A 17533-nucleotide genomic window follows, 5' to 3' on the forward strand; every position below is an offset into this window, starting at 1 on the left:
TAATATTATTATTATTATTATATACTAGTACATATATTTTTTATTAGTAAATTTAATATCACACAATCTTAAAACACGAGTATTATATATACGAATAAATGCAAATTATTTATTTTATCACAAAAATCACTTTGCTTATAAGTTTTCTTTTCTCCACAAAATTTGCATAATTTCTTGTTTCTTGACTTGTTTTATATGATTATCCAGTTGTTTCAATTCCGCCATAATCAGATTGCAAAATGAAATGTCTGGATCATTCTGCATTTGTGCACCATCTTTTTTAGAATTCAAATGATCTGTAACTGCTTGATTCAAGCTAATAAAAGACGCTTCCAAATGATCGTTTTCATATTCTGCATTTTTAGCGTTTCTTTTATTTAATATATTAGGATTAAATTTACCCTTCATATATGGCGGCTTTTTCAAAGTGCAGGTAGATTTTACGCTTGTTGGAGAAAGGAATGTAGAATTACTTGTATCGGGTGATGATCGAGCTGACAACAATTGATGTTCGAAATCGTTTGTATTACTTTCTGTCGTCGAAGGAGAAGATACGCATGACGCATCAAAATTACTGGTAGTGGGTGATGTTTCCGGTATTGGGCATTCTTTTATTGGTGAAAATATATTTGCATCAATTTGTTCCAAAGGAGTTCTTTCTTTTTCCAGAGTTTGTTTGCCATGCTGCACCCAATTTGAAATTTCTTTATTTAGACTCTTGTCTTTTGAACAATCAAAAATATTAGATTTTTTGGGAAACTTGATGTTGGTTATCGATCTGAAACCATATCATATTTGATCAAATTTGTGGATTAATAAGTGTAATAAAACAGGTCAATTAATTCTCCTTAACAAACACACATAATCAAGAAAAATTGGAATATAAATATAATAAATCTACTACAAATTATGAATTCTGATTCTATTATAAATTTCAGTGAAATCTCAATTTCTTTAAAATTATAATGTTCTACTGTATACCATTTTGCTAATAAGAACACAGAATCGAATGTAATAAATTCTTACTTTTTAGTTTTGACAAATTTGTCAATATATTTCATAGACTCGAAGTATACAAATCCTCGTCTTTTGGAAGCTCCACTTCCACTTGTTGTTTCACTTTGTCTTTTTTTCTTTTCTTTAGAGAAAGATTCTCTTAGACGGGTCCACCGAGTGCAGCAAACATCCGCTAAAATATATGTACAATACAGTTACTTATAACGTCGTTACCGTCATCGTTATACCACTTTTTATAATAACCATTTGGTAATAAAGTTACAATTTTTCATAACGCTAATAGTAACCTCAGAGAATTTCACTTTTTGAAAATAACTTATTACCGTTACTCATTACTCAATAAAAAAAGTAATGTGTTATTTTATTCGTTACGTAACGAGTAAAGTAATAAGTTACTTTTTACATTGAGTATAACGCGAAACGATAATGAGTTTTAAAAGTAGCATTCCTATTATGGTGTCATCATTAGCGTTATAAAAAATTGTTACGTTGTTACCAAATGATTATTATAAAAAAGTAACGGTAATGACATTACAAGTGAACGACCTTACGAATAACGTGTTACTCTTTTCCCTGGTTAAATATACCAATTTAACAATCGAATTTAATAATTGATTGAATTTAGCTTCAGTACAAATGCATGTTAATGAATTGAATAATTCATTTTTAATATTGTTAAACATTAAAAAATAAAACTTACGAAGCGTGGCCAAAATTTTAGAAATCTCTATCCAAGAGTTCTCTTTTTTTATTACATCCCGATAATCTTTACAGCTGCTATCATATAGATGTGGATATTCTTTCACAATATTTATTAACAAATCATCAAAATTTCTATCTTCGTCCTGCAACATCACTTCAGAATAGTTTTCATTTTCTTCATTTTGGGACATGTTTATGCTATTACGGCAGTAATCCGTGTGATCGTACGCCATGAGAATCGATTCTATAAATAAAGCATAAAACATAAAACATACCGAAAATTATAAGAAAATGCGTTTATTTTGCAATAAATTACAATTTCAGAAATTTGTGTACAAAATCAAATTAACCTCAAAACATTAAAACTGAGACAATTCATACTAATAATTATATATATATATATATATATATATATATATATATATATATATACGGTCATTGTCAATTTGTATTTTCATTACGTTGATAATTAAATAATGAGAATACTTACGTGTTAATCAATATAAATCCCTTCTTTGCGAAATATTTGTCTTTAGGACCGGCTATCGGCTGCTACCGGCTACGATGAGTTATGCCTGGTTATGCCCGTGGCTATGGCTATGTATTTTTATGTAGATTGAAAATTCAGAAGCCATGGGCAGAATGCCAGAAACCATAGCGCATGCGCTATGATATCTGTCATTCTGCCATGGACAGATAAAGTAATATCACAGCGCATGCGCTATGGCTCCTGCATTCTGCCTATGGCTCCTGTAATTTTATGTGCTTCCACCTTAACGATACTTGACATAACATTGATCTCTAATTACCTATAATTACCGTAGAAGTTGCATCGAATAATTTATCCTGAAGTCGTTAGATCAAACGTGAATATTTTTCTATCGTGTTATTTTACAAAGAGTGCATATTAGGGATAGTATTTTGTGCATTTTGTAATTTTCTAATAAGATGGTTACGAAAGGAGAATGTATAAAGAATCAATCGTGACAAATCTTCGTTAATTTAATATTCCATAAAAAACGATGAGAGAATTTGATGCGGCAAATGTTATATTATTTGCAGGTTCCATACGTTTCCATCGCTTTCTCTCTTTCGACTTTCTTATTTACAAAAGTTTATTACAATTTAAATTTGTCCTATTTTTATTAATAATTTATAATCTCGTCATGTAATCGCGAGTGTGCGTAGCAGCAATCGACGTGAGCTTAGGTGCGGTGCGGCGAGACGTGGGAACGGCGACGACGCCACGCTTCTCCTTCTTTCCCCCGCCGCCGCCGGCAGCCAATGCTTGAGACAGTAGGCCGTGCTATGGCTCGAGCGGCTCGAGCCCTTCCTTCGGCGCGCAAGGCGCGCTCTCATTCGCATAATTAAAAAAATTTATATCTCGATTATTAGCAGACCAAACCCACAACAATATTGAACTTTTATGTTCATCTCGATCCTATCTACCTTTTTATGAACAGTGACCAGTATGCTCTGGGACTCCCTGTATATAAAGATATATCTATATAAATATAGTTTATAATATAAAAGAGAGTTTAGCCTTGAACCCTGGATGGGTCAAGGCGCGAAGAAAAGTTTTAGGTTTTAGGTTTTAGGTTAAATTAGGTTAAGAAGAAAAAGAAGACATAGAAAGAATTAATAATGATTTATCGTATGGATCAGGATAACTTCGCACTAAATCGATTAATAAGGAGTCTCCTGGATTAAATATGATATTGATATCCTCGTTATTTTCATTTTGTAATGCAATGTTAACTTCATCATTATTTGAAAATGTTTTCGCATATTCATGTCCCACTTTTATTCGCAGATACTGATAACCCAGTGAGAAATAGTACATCGATTCGACGTCAAATTGATGTCGAATTCATTATTGTTTCTCACTGGGAAGTAGCTATAACAATAGTTAAAAAAATGAAAAAATACATACCCACACAGCACACTTTATCCTAGGGATGTCCCTAGGATGTCATTTTGGGATATCGCAATATCGTTGGATATCCGTGGAACATCTGCGATATCCAAGGGATATCCAAAGGATGCACAAATGTCCACCGATTTGACATCCTGTAGATATCTCAAACGATATCCAGAGGATGTCCAAGGGATTTCCTAAGATATCGTAATATACCTTAGTGAAAAAATTTGTCAGAATTAAAAAATTTTTTTTTAGGAATTCTGATAAATATTCCGATTTTTTATAAGAATTGAAACGTTTCTCGGAAAAACTTTAAAAATGAAAATTTTTGAATATTTCTAAGTATTTTTGAGAGTTTCTAAGAATTGAAAAAAACTTGAACAAAAAATAAAAAATTCTAATTATTTTTACGGTAATCTTGTAAGAGGAAGAAGACTATAACAACATGTTTCAGCCAAGCCACAGTCGTACCCGTTAAAACATGTTTAATCTCTATATCTGAAAAAACGGTCACCCATCCAAGTGTCAACCATCGCCGACGTTGCTTGACTTCGAAGACCGTACGCATCTTAACGCCACGTGATAATCCATGAACACTTCTTGTCTATGCATACATATTTGTTATGCATACATATCATTACAATAGATGTTATCAGAAGGATGAAATATGTATAAATTATATTTTTATGAATAAATATGAAGTTTTAGTTTTTTATTCATTTTTACATATGCGTGCAAACTAGCATGTGGAATAACTTAGTAAAAAGTTTGTTTTTGCTCTGTTTGTATAAAATCAAAAAAATTTTTTAATGTCATTTTTTATAATTTTTTAGTATTATTAATATATACCACATCATAAGAAAGTGTACTTTCTTTATATTCTGTTTTAATTTACGTTTCTTAGAGATTTAATTAATGCTTTTGTCACTCGTTTATTATATTATAATTCACTTTTCCTTTACACTTGATTTACGCTCTATTAATTGTAGAGATAAAGGATATGATGGGATATTATCTGGATGTAATAGGATATCGTAAGATATTATAGAATATCTTACAATATCTTATAATATTTTAAGATATTTTTGGGGGATATCGAAATATATTAATGGGACATCATATGATATCTTAAGATATTTTACGATATTTTAAGATATTTTTATAGGATATCCCGGAAGTTACTCATTGAAATATCCGTGGGATCGCCTTCGTCTGTCTGGGATAATTTGGGATATCCTCAGGATAAAGTGTGCTGTGTGGGTATAGATTGTTATATTATGTATAATATATAATATGTATTTTATAACGCATATGTATATATAAGTGTGTATGCACGCGCGCGTGTATATGTATGTGTATGCTTTTATAAATAATAAAAGTATTACTAAAATTAGAATTCTTAACGCTTGTAAAATCTTGTTATTTTGTAATTTTTGAACGGCTTTGTAGAAAAAAGAAAATATCTTTGTCGTCTCTTCAAAAATTGTGCTAACCCTCCCAGTAGTATTAAATCATAATAAAGCAGATAATAAAAATCTAAAGGAACGTATACAATTAATAAAGTAATTATTTAGAATACGGACTTCACTTCCAATATCGATTAAATTATGCTCAATCGACGCGTTTTGACAAAAAATGCGACAGTCTGCCTTGTGAAACGAGATATTAATCGTTAAAGTTGACTTGACACTTGACAGGTCATGAAACCTGTCATACTGACAAAATAAATTCAACCAAAAGCATAAACAGTTCAATGCAATGTATTATTCTTTGCTTTAACCAAAATATATTGTACTTTTTGTATTTATACTTGGTTAAAGCAGAAAATATATTCTCTGTTTCTTTTAACCAAAACTACAAACAGTTATAACTAAAGTTTTAGTTATAACTTTATGACAGATTTTATAAACTGTCAAGTCATCAACTTTAACGATTAATATTTCATTTCACGAAGCAGACCGCCACATTTTTTGCCAGATTCTTTCGTTTCGTGTCAAAACGCGTCGAATAAACATAAATTTATCAATATTCGAGATGGACCCCGTATTCTAAATAATTATCATTAATAATTAGATTTATACTTTTGTGCAATACAAATCCGTATTATAATAAAAAAATTTTTACGCAATCACTCAAATTACATATAAATATACGTACTTTAATATTATTAAATGTTAAATTATTATACATAAATCAGATATAATGTATGTATACACATCTCAATGCAATGAACATAAAGAATAAAGATGTGCCACAACTTTTTAGTAGCAATCACTCATGTACATATACACATATATCAATTCTTCGTAAGTAAAAATTTCAACCGATTGGAATTTATGTTATGTTTAAGTTTACAGCTATTTTTAATGTTAGAGCCACCGCACAAGCTTTTTCGTAACACGTTACGTTACGTTAAGTGCTCCATAAACCTAAGTGTGTACTTAAAATTAAACTTACATCAACGCACAAAGAAACTTTTAACGTAAGTTCTTAAGAGCCACCGCACAAGCTTTTTCGTAACACGTTACGTTACGTTAAGTGCTCCATAAACCTAAGAGCCACCGCACAAGCTTTTTCGTAACACGTTACGTTACGTTAAGTGCTCTATAAACCTAAGTTCGTACTTAAAATTAAACTTACATCAACGCACAAAGAAACTTTTAACGTAAGTTCTTAAGTTCTTACGTTAAGGATTTCTTTGTGCGTTGATTTAAGTTAAATTTTAAGTACAACTTAGATTCGTATGGAGTACTTAACGTAACGTAACGCGTTATGGAAGAGTTTGTGCGGTGGCCCTAAGTTCTTACGTTAAGAATTTCTTTGTGCGTTGATTTAAGTTAAATTTTAAGTACAACTTAGGTTCGTATGGAGTACTTAACGTAACGTAACGCGTTATGGAAGAGTTTGTGCGGTGGCCCTTACTGAGGTGTTCAGATCTATAGCTATTTCCTGATTGGGTCTTAAGCTTATGTTTACGTCTTATTCTTATGCTTACGGAAATTCATGTGCGATGGCCTTAACCGTAACCTGCCGTAACCGGCTAATTCAAGTACGTGATTGGTTGAAACCTTACTGTTACGGTTATGTCAATTCATGTGTGAGGGTCTTAAATCTACGGCAATGCTGTCTACAATACAGACGACGTAGCCAGTAACATACAAGCCAATTATCATAGAGAGACAACCAAAAACTAATCCAGAACGTCCGAACGCTGTATCGTAAACACCCACCGAATTGGCTCAATGTCTGTTATAGGCCGTAAGCAGTAAGGCAGTACGAAATGAAAATATTTTCTACGACTACTGCTACGTAAAGACCTATAATCAAAGATGCGCCAATGGCCCCCACCATGACTGCTATCCATCATCTTGTACCCATACGGTGACTGAATGGGGGCTGTGGCCGGGGCTGGGGTCTGGAGTAGTGGAGATAGCTCTAGTTTACACCAAGCACTTGGTACGCGTATTAAGTAGTGAATTTAAGCTGATCAGCCAATGATTAAACACATTCACTAGTTATTTACTATTTGATACGCGTACCAAGTGCTCGGTGTAAACTAGGTCAGAGATGTACCAAGCGTTTAGTCCGTACCAACTTGGTACCAACCGATTTAACGATGTAAACTAGAGCATAGTAAACAATGCGAGCCTGCTCCAAGTTGTACGCAACCATATAACAGATGCAAATTTAATTTTTCTTGTTCTTCCTGAGTGTATCGTCAAAATATATGGTCTGTTCTTTCTAGCTGCACTGTTGCACCGGTGCAATAAGTTAAAGTAAGACAAGTATATTTTTTCTCATTCTAACTTATTGCACCAGTGCAACAGTGCAGCTAGAAAGAACAGACCAATAGTGACCCTCGAGAGTGCAGAGATTGAATTATCTTATAATTTCTGACACATATTCCTTTAACCTATACTGCTCAACACAGAGCACTCTCCCCTCTTCCTCGCCCAGCGTGGGTACGCAATGGCGGATAAACCATGTGACTCAAGTGATCAATCAAAATTGTGTTCGCCATTGGCGAATCTTTGATTACAGGTCTTTACTGCTACGGCCTACGACTCTCCATTGTAGATGGCCCTTAAAGGTGGAAGCACATAAAATTACAGGAGCCATAAGGCCATAGACCTTATAGATATGGACCGGCAATTGTCTACAGTTTGTGTATAGAAAACGGTGTCCAGAAGAGGTGCGAGAGAGAAACAGACTTTTTATTACTTCTTTCTCTAAAGTTACCGGAAATAACTATCGTGCATGTCAGCACACATGCATACATATGTATATACATATATATACACACATATAAGTTAAAACACGTGACCAAAACGTATCCAATCATTGGATTTCAATGTATAATAAGTACAAGCATGCGCGAAACATATTTCCGGACTCTTTAGAGAGAGAAGTATGGACACGGTTTCGCTTGGTATTGCCAGTCCATATCTATGGCCGGTATTCATAGTCGGATCTTATATTTAAGATCATCTTAAGTACCCACCAAACACCAAGTTACATGTAACGTACCTGTTAGTTGTAATTTCCCACTCAACAATGTAATTGTAATATAACACACGTGTTATATTGCAATTACATTGTTGAGTGGAAAATTACAACTAACAAGCACGTTACATGTAACTTTGTGTTTGCTGGGTACTGTCTTAAGATGCCATCAACCAATCACAGAGCCGTATTAGCATCTTAAGACATTGCTTGAGACGATCTTGAAATAAGATTTGACTATGAATACCGGCCTATAAGGTCTATGCATAAGGCAGAATGCAGAAGCCATAGCGCATGCGCTATAGTATTACATTTTGCCATGGACAGATAAAGTAATACCATAGCGCATGCACTATGGCTTCTGCATTCTGCCTTATGGCTCCTGTAATTTTATGTGCTTCCACCTTTATGGCTCCTGTAATTTTATGTGCTTCTACCTTTAAGGTCCTCACACATGAATTGACATAACTAAGGCACTATAAAAGTGAATATTCTCCTTTGAGTATATATACATACAGGAGGAATTGCTATGGTTTCATGTAGACCAAAAGTGTGTCCAAGATCTGTGCGAGAGAGAATATCATGATACTTGCTCTCTCTGCGCATGCGTCAATATCATTGGCTTAGTTTACATCGTCAAAACCTTAGTACGCGTATTAAGTTTGGTGCGCACCAAAGCCTTAGTACGGGCGCGTTTACATCAAATGTACTAAGCATGTACTGTGAAAAATATAATACAAATTTAATTCATGTTGATGTCTCCTACTAAGACATTTTCACACCGGTTTTTAGATTTTAGCACTGAGGTTATGCTCAATTGCTAAATTCTCTCTAAAATGCGTTTTATGCGTTTACATCGACATTTGTATCACTTGGTACGCGTATCAGTTTAGTACGATACTCCTACTTGATACGCTCGTACCAAATTGATCCGGCAACGTTTACATCGTGCGTACTAAATATTTAGTACGAATTTGATACGAATATGGTACCTGATATGCGTATCAAATGCACGATGTAAACTAAGCCATTGATCTAGTTTACACCGAGCACTTGGTACGCGTATCAAATAGTAAATAACTAGTGAATGTGTTTAATCATTGGCTGATCAGCTTAAATTCACTACTTGATATGCGTACCAAGTGCTCGGTGTAAACTAGAGCATTGACCTAGTTTACACCAAGCACTTGGTACGCGTATCAAATAGTAAATAACTAGTGAATGTGGTTAATCATTGGCTGATCAGCTTAAATTCACTACTTGGTACGCGTATCAAATAGTAAATAACTAGTAAATATGTTTAATCATTGGCTGATCAGCTTAAATTCACTACTTGATACGCGTACAAGTGCTCGGTGTAAACAAGGCCATAATCTACACCGCAGTTTCAACACTTCTTGTGCACTTTTGTACTTAATTACAAATTGTATGTGTGTGTGTGAAACATACAATGCCAGCCATTGTACATATAGCGTTTGACGCATGCGCAGAGAGAGCAAGTGTCATGATATACCTTTCTCTCTCGCACAGATCTTGGACACACTTTCAGTGCTGGCATTCCTCCTCCATGTATATATACTCAAAGGTATTCTCCACAAACTTCTATAATATACTAGATTGCTAATCTTGATTCCCTAGGCGTACCAGTATACATATAATGTACATGTTGTACATGACTGAATAACCGATCGGAATGTGTCATCTGCTATGTATGTACATTGTTCGTCAAGTGAATGTATATATACATATATATATGCTAATAAATGTTACATATAGTTGCTACGAGTAATTTGTTGACATTTTTAAAATGTTTATATATATATATATATATTTAAAGAATGATACTTAATAATACTAATAAATATCATTAATATTAGGTTATTTTATACAAAATGCTCTTAAAATGAGGTTATATTATTTGTCCTTTAGTTTTAATACTTAAACAAAAAGAAATGTATACCCTTTCTTATATATATTTGGGCAGCCTTTTATCACATGCCTTAATTGTTGTCATTTTATCTTTTTTTTTATATTACAATAACAAAAAAAAATGATACGTTTAACGCATAAGCACGCATAAGCATCCAAGGAGAACGCTCTCATAATCACATAATATATATATTGTATCATACATCTCACTCACTCCTCTAGTAATCCATAGTCGTAGGACTATAAAATATTAGCCACATTCCAATCGGTAATTCAGTCTGCCGCCTATGAGCTCCTATTTGTACATACTTTTTGGGTACACACTAAATGGAGAATATATAACGAGCCTAGCAGTCTAGTATATTATAGAAGTCTGTGGTATTCTCACGTCCGCCATTTTTCTTTTAACTAGCAGGAAAAATTAGGTATGTTTTGTATATATATACGTCAATAATCTTTGGAAGCACCAAACTTTATGCGACAATGAAACAAAAACACGATATTTATGATCTTGAGACTGTAAAGGTTATTGCGATGTATTATACAGGGAGTCCCAGAGCATACTGGTCACTGTTCATAAAAAGGTAGATGGGATCGAGATGAACATAAAAGTTCAATATTGTTGTGGGTTTGGTCTGCTAATAATCGAGATATAAATTTTTTAAATTATGCGAATGAGAGCGCGCCTTGCGCGCCGAAGGAAGGGCTCGAGCCGCTCGAGCCATAGCACGGCCTACTGTTTCAAGCATTGGCTGCCGACGGCGGCGGGGGAAAAAAGGAGAAGGGTGGCGTCGTCGCCGTTCCCACGTCTCGCCGCACCGCGCCTAAGCTCGCGTCGATGGTTGCTACGCACACTCGCGATTACATGACGAGATTATAAATTATTAATAAAAATAGGACAAATTTAAATCGTAATAAACTTTTGTAAATAAGAAAGTCGAAAGAGAGAAAGCGATGGAAACGTATGAAACCTGCAAATAATATAATATTTGCCGCATCAAATTCTCTCATCGTTTTTTATGGAATATTGAATTAACGAAGATTTATCACGATTGATTCTTTATACATTCTCCTTTCGTAACCATCTTATTAGAAAATTACGAAATGCACGAAATACTATCCCTAATATGCACTCTTTATAAAATAACACGATAGAAAAATATTCACGTTTGATCTAACTTCAGGATAAATTATTCGATGCAACTTTTACGGTAATTATAGGTAATTAGAGATCAATGTTATGTCAAGTATCGTTAGTATGGTTAACTAGAAATGATTTTCTCTTGTATATGATAGAGAACTTCGAATTTCTTCTATCGTTAATACATTATAAGTCACTGAAAATCTGTCGTAATTAATAATGCAATTAAAGGTAGAAGAAACTCTGAATTCTTTTATTCATTATTGAATTTTTTATTTACTCTTGATTCGTATGTAAAATTGAACTTTGTACTTTTATACTTTGTAATTTAGCAGGAATATCTTTCCCTCTAAAGTATTTACAGAAACACGATAAACGACATTTTCAACAACAGTTCCAATCAATATTATTAGAGTTTCATTAAATGTCATAAAATTTTTTTAACAAGATTACTATTTTTATACATTTTTAACGTTAAACACGATACGACACTGAGAAAGAAAGTATCGTGCTGATTATTTATCGCAGTTTTAGTGATAACTTTTGATAATTTTTTTTTCGATCGTGTGTAACACTAAAAATATAAAGAAATGATAATTGTTAAAATTTTATTCAAATTACACATAATAAAAGTAGAATAGTACAAACTAAAGATGTTGTTAAACGTGGTAATATTTATTGTATTTGTGTACTACGTAGTGCTTGAGAGGGAAAGAGAGAGAGAGAGAAAGAGAGAGAGAAAGAGAGAGAGAAAGAGAGAGAGAGAGAGAGAGAGAGAGAGAGGGAGAGAGAGGTGTCATACTAAAATAGGCGAAATATCATAGTATGTTACATTCTTTGTTATAACACAGAAAAATATTCCCTCTTGATGTAACGATTTCACGATAGCTTAGGCGCGATGCTACGATAATTATGCTTAAAAATTAATGTTCAATATCATGTATTGTTAACACAACGAAGGATTTTCTTTTATAACCATAGAAAACTTACAGTTTCTTCTACTTTTAATTGCATTATAATTTATTAATTATAATAATATAAAATACGACAGATTTTCAGTGACGTATAATGTATTAACGATAGAAGAAATTCGAAGTTCTCTATCATATACAAGAGAAAATTCTTTCTAGTTAACCATACTAACGATACTTGACATAACATTGATCTCTAATTACCTATAATTACCGTAGAAGTTGCATCGAATAATTTATCCTGAAGTCGTTAGATCAAACGTGAATATTTTTCTATCGTGTTATTTTACAAAGAGTGCATATTAGAAATAGTATTTCGTGCATTTCGTAATTTTCTAATAAGATGGTTACGAAAGGAGAATGTATAAAGAATCAATCGTGATAAATCTTCGTTAATTTAATATTCCATAAAAAACGATGAGAGAATTTGATGCGGCAAATATATTATTTGCACGTTCCATACGTTTCCATCGCTTTCTCTCTTTCAACTTTCTTATTTACAAAAGTTTATTACGATTTAAATTTGTCCTATTTTTATTAATAATTTATAATCTCGTCATGTAATCGCGAGTGTGCGTAGCAGCCATCGACGCGAGCTTAGGCGCGGTGCGGCGAGACGTGGGAACGGCGACAACGCCACGCTTCTCCTTCTTTCCCCCGCCGCCGCCGGCAGCCAATGCTTGAAACAGTAGGCCGTGCTATGGCTCGAGCGGCTCGAGCCCTTCCTTCGGCGCGCAAGGCGCGCTCTCATTCGCATAATTTAAAAAATTTATATCTCGATTATTAGCAGACCAAACCCACAACAATATTGAACTTTTATGTTCATCTCGATCCCATCTACCTTTTTATGAATAGTGACCAGTATGCTCTGGGACTCCCTGTATATGTAAAACATTATGCTAGTTACTTGCTAGTTTGAAGAAAAATGGCGGACGTGAGAATACCTACTTTTTTAGTGCTCTAGTATTCTCACGTCCGCCATTTTTCTTCAAACTAGCAAGTAACTAGCATAATGTTTTATATTGTGACGTCCCGTTGTCTCAAACCCCTCCCCTTTTTATTTTTTTTCTCTTTTTCTATATTTTTACTTATATTTATCCTCTATTAACCCCATGGCTTTCCCTGATACTTATGCATACCCGCAGAACAAGAATTAAGGTCCATTTGAATTATGAGACAAAGTACAGACTACTAGGGTAGTATTGAACTGACTCAGGATAACAACCTGGGCAGACCTAAGACCCCAGATACTTATTCTTGAATTGTGGCGACTAGCCATGCGCATCTATGTATCGCATGACCCGCGCCTACGTGGCGCTGTGGGTCCTTCTTCTTCCGGCGGGAAATCAGTCCGCCATTGGTCTCGCGCTCCGCTACACGCCTTACCGGCGTGCTCTGTAATATCTTTCCTCCGTTCCAATAAATGTTGTTACTGTTTGACTCCAGTGTCCTGTTAGTTATCCCGGTAACACACGGAAGTCGTAGGGACTTCCGTGCGACGATCCCTCACACGATCTTAATTTAACTACGCCACGTGCGTGATAACATTCATACTTATCCCTACAATTGGTGACCCCGACGTGATGTGCGCGGGAAAATCGTCGCGAGTGAAAGCTACGGAGTGCGTGAAGGCGGACTCATTCCTCCTGAGCCTGGCTTAACCGGAGGGCTCGGCGAAGTAGTCGCAGCGTCCTTCTCAGGACGCTCGATCTAGAACATACCGGCATCGGCCTCGCGCCAGGCGAGCGCGCGCGCGGCGACATTTTTTTCGTCGCGTGGGTGCAGTCTCTCCACCCTTGTGCACCGTTGCCTGCGGCCCGGGCCCCGCAGCAACGTTCGGCGCGCTACTTCGCGGTAAGAAATCCGTCCTCCGACGGTCGTGCACGATGCACGTATTCAAGAAATCCGTCCTCCGACGGTCGTGCGCGAAGCACGTATTCTAGAAACCCGTCTTCCGACGGTCGTGCGCGAAGCACGTCTTCGCCGGGAAGGATCTGGTGTTTGGGGACGCGCGCGCAGCTCGAATTTCCACCACGTGGAGGGCGCCCCGCGGACCGCCATTTTGGAGGTGACTCCGGCCATCGTCATCGTCGTCGACGCGGCTCAGGGACACTCTGGGCCACTGCCTCTGCGGTCATCTTCCCGGTACCCTTATTGTTGTTCGATACTGCGTGGATTATCGGGAGAAATTCTCTGGGTCTCCGATATTCCTCGCAATGGCGTCATCGCGCTATTTAGTCTAATTTTGTAAGTCTGGCGTTTCTCAGCGTTGGCGCGCTTTCATTTTTGTGTCGGGTTGGCGCGTTCCTGTTGCTACGCGCGTTAGTTACGCTCCTGTTCCCTAACCCGTGGCCGCTTACGCCTCGATCGCGCGGCATTTGTTTTTCGGGCGACATTTCTTTTGTCACCACGCGCGTTGCCGTACAGCCTCGCGCGTGGTCCTGGGGGTTCGAGGAGGCGTTTCGTTTCTGTTTTTTATTGTTCGCGCGTCGCGCTCGTATTTCGTTCGAAAATGCCTAACGAGGTAGACCGCATGCTACAGGCGGAGCTCGCTGCGCTGCGCGACGAGAACGCCCGGCTCCGGAGCGCTCAAGAGGCCCAGCAAGCCGCCGACGTCGCGGCGCCTGGGAATGTCGCGGCGTTGTATCGGCAGCCTAAGATCGCAAACTTCTGTCGCGACAACCCCGCGATTTGGTTCGTGCAGGCCGAAATAACTCTGAGAAACGCCGGGATCAGGAATTCGGTGACGAAAGCGGATTTCATCGCCGAAAAACTAGATTTAGAAGCGCTCCAGACCGTCCAGGACTTGCTGACGGCGGAGCCGCGTCCCGCGGACATTTACGAGCAGATTAAGGCTCGATTGATCGCGACGTACGGCAGCTCGTCGGAATCGCGTCTTCGTCAATTGATAAAGGGTCAGGTTTCGACCTGTGGCAAGCCGTCGCTCGTATTAACGCGCCTCCGCGCGTTGGACTCGGGGTGCTCAGAGGACGTATTGCGGACCGTTTTTTTGGATCAGTTGCCGGCTTCGTGCCGGGCTGTTCTCATGGTTTCGGAGGTCTCAGATCTTAATCGATTAGCCGTTATGGCGGATAAGTTCGTCGAGGCTTCCGACGCGGGAGCATGTAACGTCGCCGCAGTCGCCGCGGTCGCGCCCGCTAAGGGCCGTAGACGGGAAAAATCCGCTGCTCCTCTGAGCACAGACGAGAAACTCGAGAAGCTCACGAAGCAGTTGCAAGCTCTGAGCAGCAGATTCGATAAATTTAGTCGAGCTCGTTCGCCGTCTCGCAAGCGAAATTTGAATAAAAAGGGTGACGCGGCAGTGAGTTCGGACAAGCAGTCCGGCTACTGCTATATTCACCGGAAATACGGCTCGAAGGCAACGTCTTGCCGAAAACCGTGTACGTGGAAGGACGAAGGCGACTCGGAAAACTAGAGCGCTCGTCCCGCACGGAGGCGGTTCGGGACGAGGGGGCGACACAAAGCCGTCTGCACGTTTACGATCGGACTTCCGGTCAACGTTTTCTGGTTGACACGGGCGCGGAGATTTCGATACTCCCCGCCTCGTTACGCGATCGTTCAGCTCCTTCCGAGCTTCAACTCTTTGCCGCGAATAACACCAAGATAAATACTTATGGTGAACGCCGTCTTACTCTTGACTTAGGCTTGCGCCGCCCAATCACGTGGTGTTTCCGAGTCGCTGACGTACCGTATGCCATCCTCGGCGCGGATGTGCTTTCGCATTATAAACTAATCGTTAATTTACACGGGCGTCGGCTTGTCGACAGCGTCACGTCTCTCGCGACCATCGGCCGGGTATTGAACGTCCCCGAAACCAAAATTTCGATGGTGGACAACAGTTCTACCTTCGCGGACATTCTGGCGAAATTTCCGCAGGTTATTGGTTCCGCGAAATCGGCTTCCCCCGTCGCAGGTGCTGTCGAACACCACATTCTGACTTCCGGTCCTCCATGCACGGAGCGGCCTCGTCGGCTTCCTCCCGACAAATTAAAAGCGGCTAAGGCCGAAATAAAACGTCTTATGGAGTTGGGCATTTGCAGGCCTTCCTGTAGCCCGTGGGCTAGTCCGGCGCACTTGGTGCGCAAGAAAAGCGGCGAATGGCGTTTTTGCGGTGACTACCGTCGCCTTAATGCCGTGACTATTCCGGACAAATACCCAATTCCATACTTACACGATTTTTCCGCCAACCTGTTGGGGAAAAACATTTTTTCGTCCCTTGACCTATTTAAAGCCTACCATCAGATCCCGGTGGCTGAGGCTGACATTCCGAAAACGGCGGTGATAACCCCGTTCGGTTTATTCGAGTTTGTTTGCATGACTTTCGGTTTGCGGAATGCCGCTCAAACATTCCAGCGGTATATCCATCACGCGCTGAGAGACTTGGACTTCGCGTTTGTATACATAGATGATATCCTTATCGCCTCCTCCTCCGAAGAGGAGCATAGGGAGCATCTACGCATGGTCTTGCAAAAACTCAAAGAATTCGGGTTAGTAATCAACCCGTCGAAATGCATTCTTGGCGTGCCGGAAATTACGTTTCTCGGACATCTCGTCAATAAAGATGGCATCAAGCCTTCCTCGGAAAAAGTTGCTGCCATCAGCAACTTTCCGAAACCGCATACCGTTGCGGACTTACGCCGTTTTCTCGGTGCAGTAAATTTTTACAGACGTAGTCTTCCACATGCTGCCCGTGTGCAGGCACCTTTACATGTCTACCTTACCGATTCGCGTAAGAACGACAAGCGTGAAATTTCTTGGACTCCCGAGGCTGAAACCGCGTTTGCTACAACAAAATCTGACCTGGCTAACGCCGCGTTGCTGGCTCACCCTTCCGCTTCGGCAGAAACTCGTCTTGTTTCAGATGCTTCGGATTTTTCGATGGGGGCCGTCCTCGAGCAAAAATTTCCTGAGGGTTGGAAGCCTCTGGCTTTCTTTTCACGTAAATTTACGCCCGCCCAAAGGAATTACAGCGCGTATGATCGCGAACTGACTGCTATCTATGAGTCCATTAAATTTTTCCGACACTTCCTCGAAGGTCGCATTTTCAAAGTCCTCACGGACCATAAACCTCTCGTTTATGCCTTTAATCAGCGTGCTGATAAGGCTTCTCCGAGGCAAGCTCGACAGCTGTCATTCATAGCTCAATTTACTACAGCGTTTGAATATCTTGCAGGTTCGGACAACGTAGTTGCCGATAGCCTTTCTCGAATCGAGGCTCTCCGCCTCCCAGTTGAGATCGAGTTGGTCGACCTTGCCGCTCAGCAAAGAGAGGACGAGGAGCTTAAGCATTTGCTGGCCTCCAACTCTTCTTCTTTAAAGCTTAAAAAA

The 17533-nt window shown here is 38.5% G+C and overlaps 1 protein-coding gene across 1 annotated transcript in view; it reads right to left on the reverse strand.

Moving 5' to 3' along the window:
- Positions 1–2: 2 nt before the first annotated feature.
- Positions 3–17533, reverse strand: part of LOC118645412 — a 392632-nt gene continuing 375101 nt past the window's right edge. The window contains exons 2-5 of the mRNA XM_036286382.1: positions 2210–2316; positions 1718–1963; positions 1027–1189; positions 3–778 (exon numbers count right to left, since the gene is read on the reverse strand). Coding sequence (XP_036142275.1) covers positions 136–778; positions 1027–1189; positions 1718–1952 — 1041 coding nt within the window. The 5' untranslated portion in view covers positions 1953–1963; positions 2210–2316 and the 3' untranslated portion in view covers positions 3–135. The remainder of the gene's footprint in view (positions 779–1026; positions 1190–1717; positions 1964–2209; positions 2317–17533) is intronic.

This window comes from Monomorium pharaonis, chromosome 4, assembly GCF_013373865.1.
Source record: "Monomorium pharaonis isolate MP-MQ-018 chromosome 4, ASM1337386v2, whole genome shotgun sequence".
Taxonomy (NCBI): domain Eukaryota; kingdom Metazoa; phylum Arthropoda; class Insecta; order Hymenoptera; family Formicidae; genus Monomorium; species Monomorium pharaonis.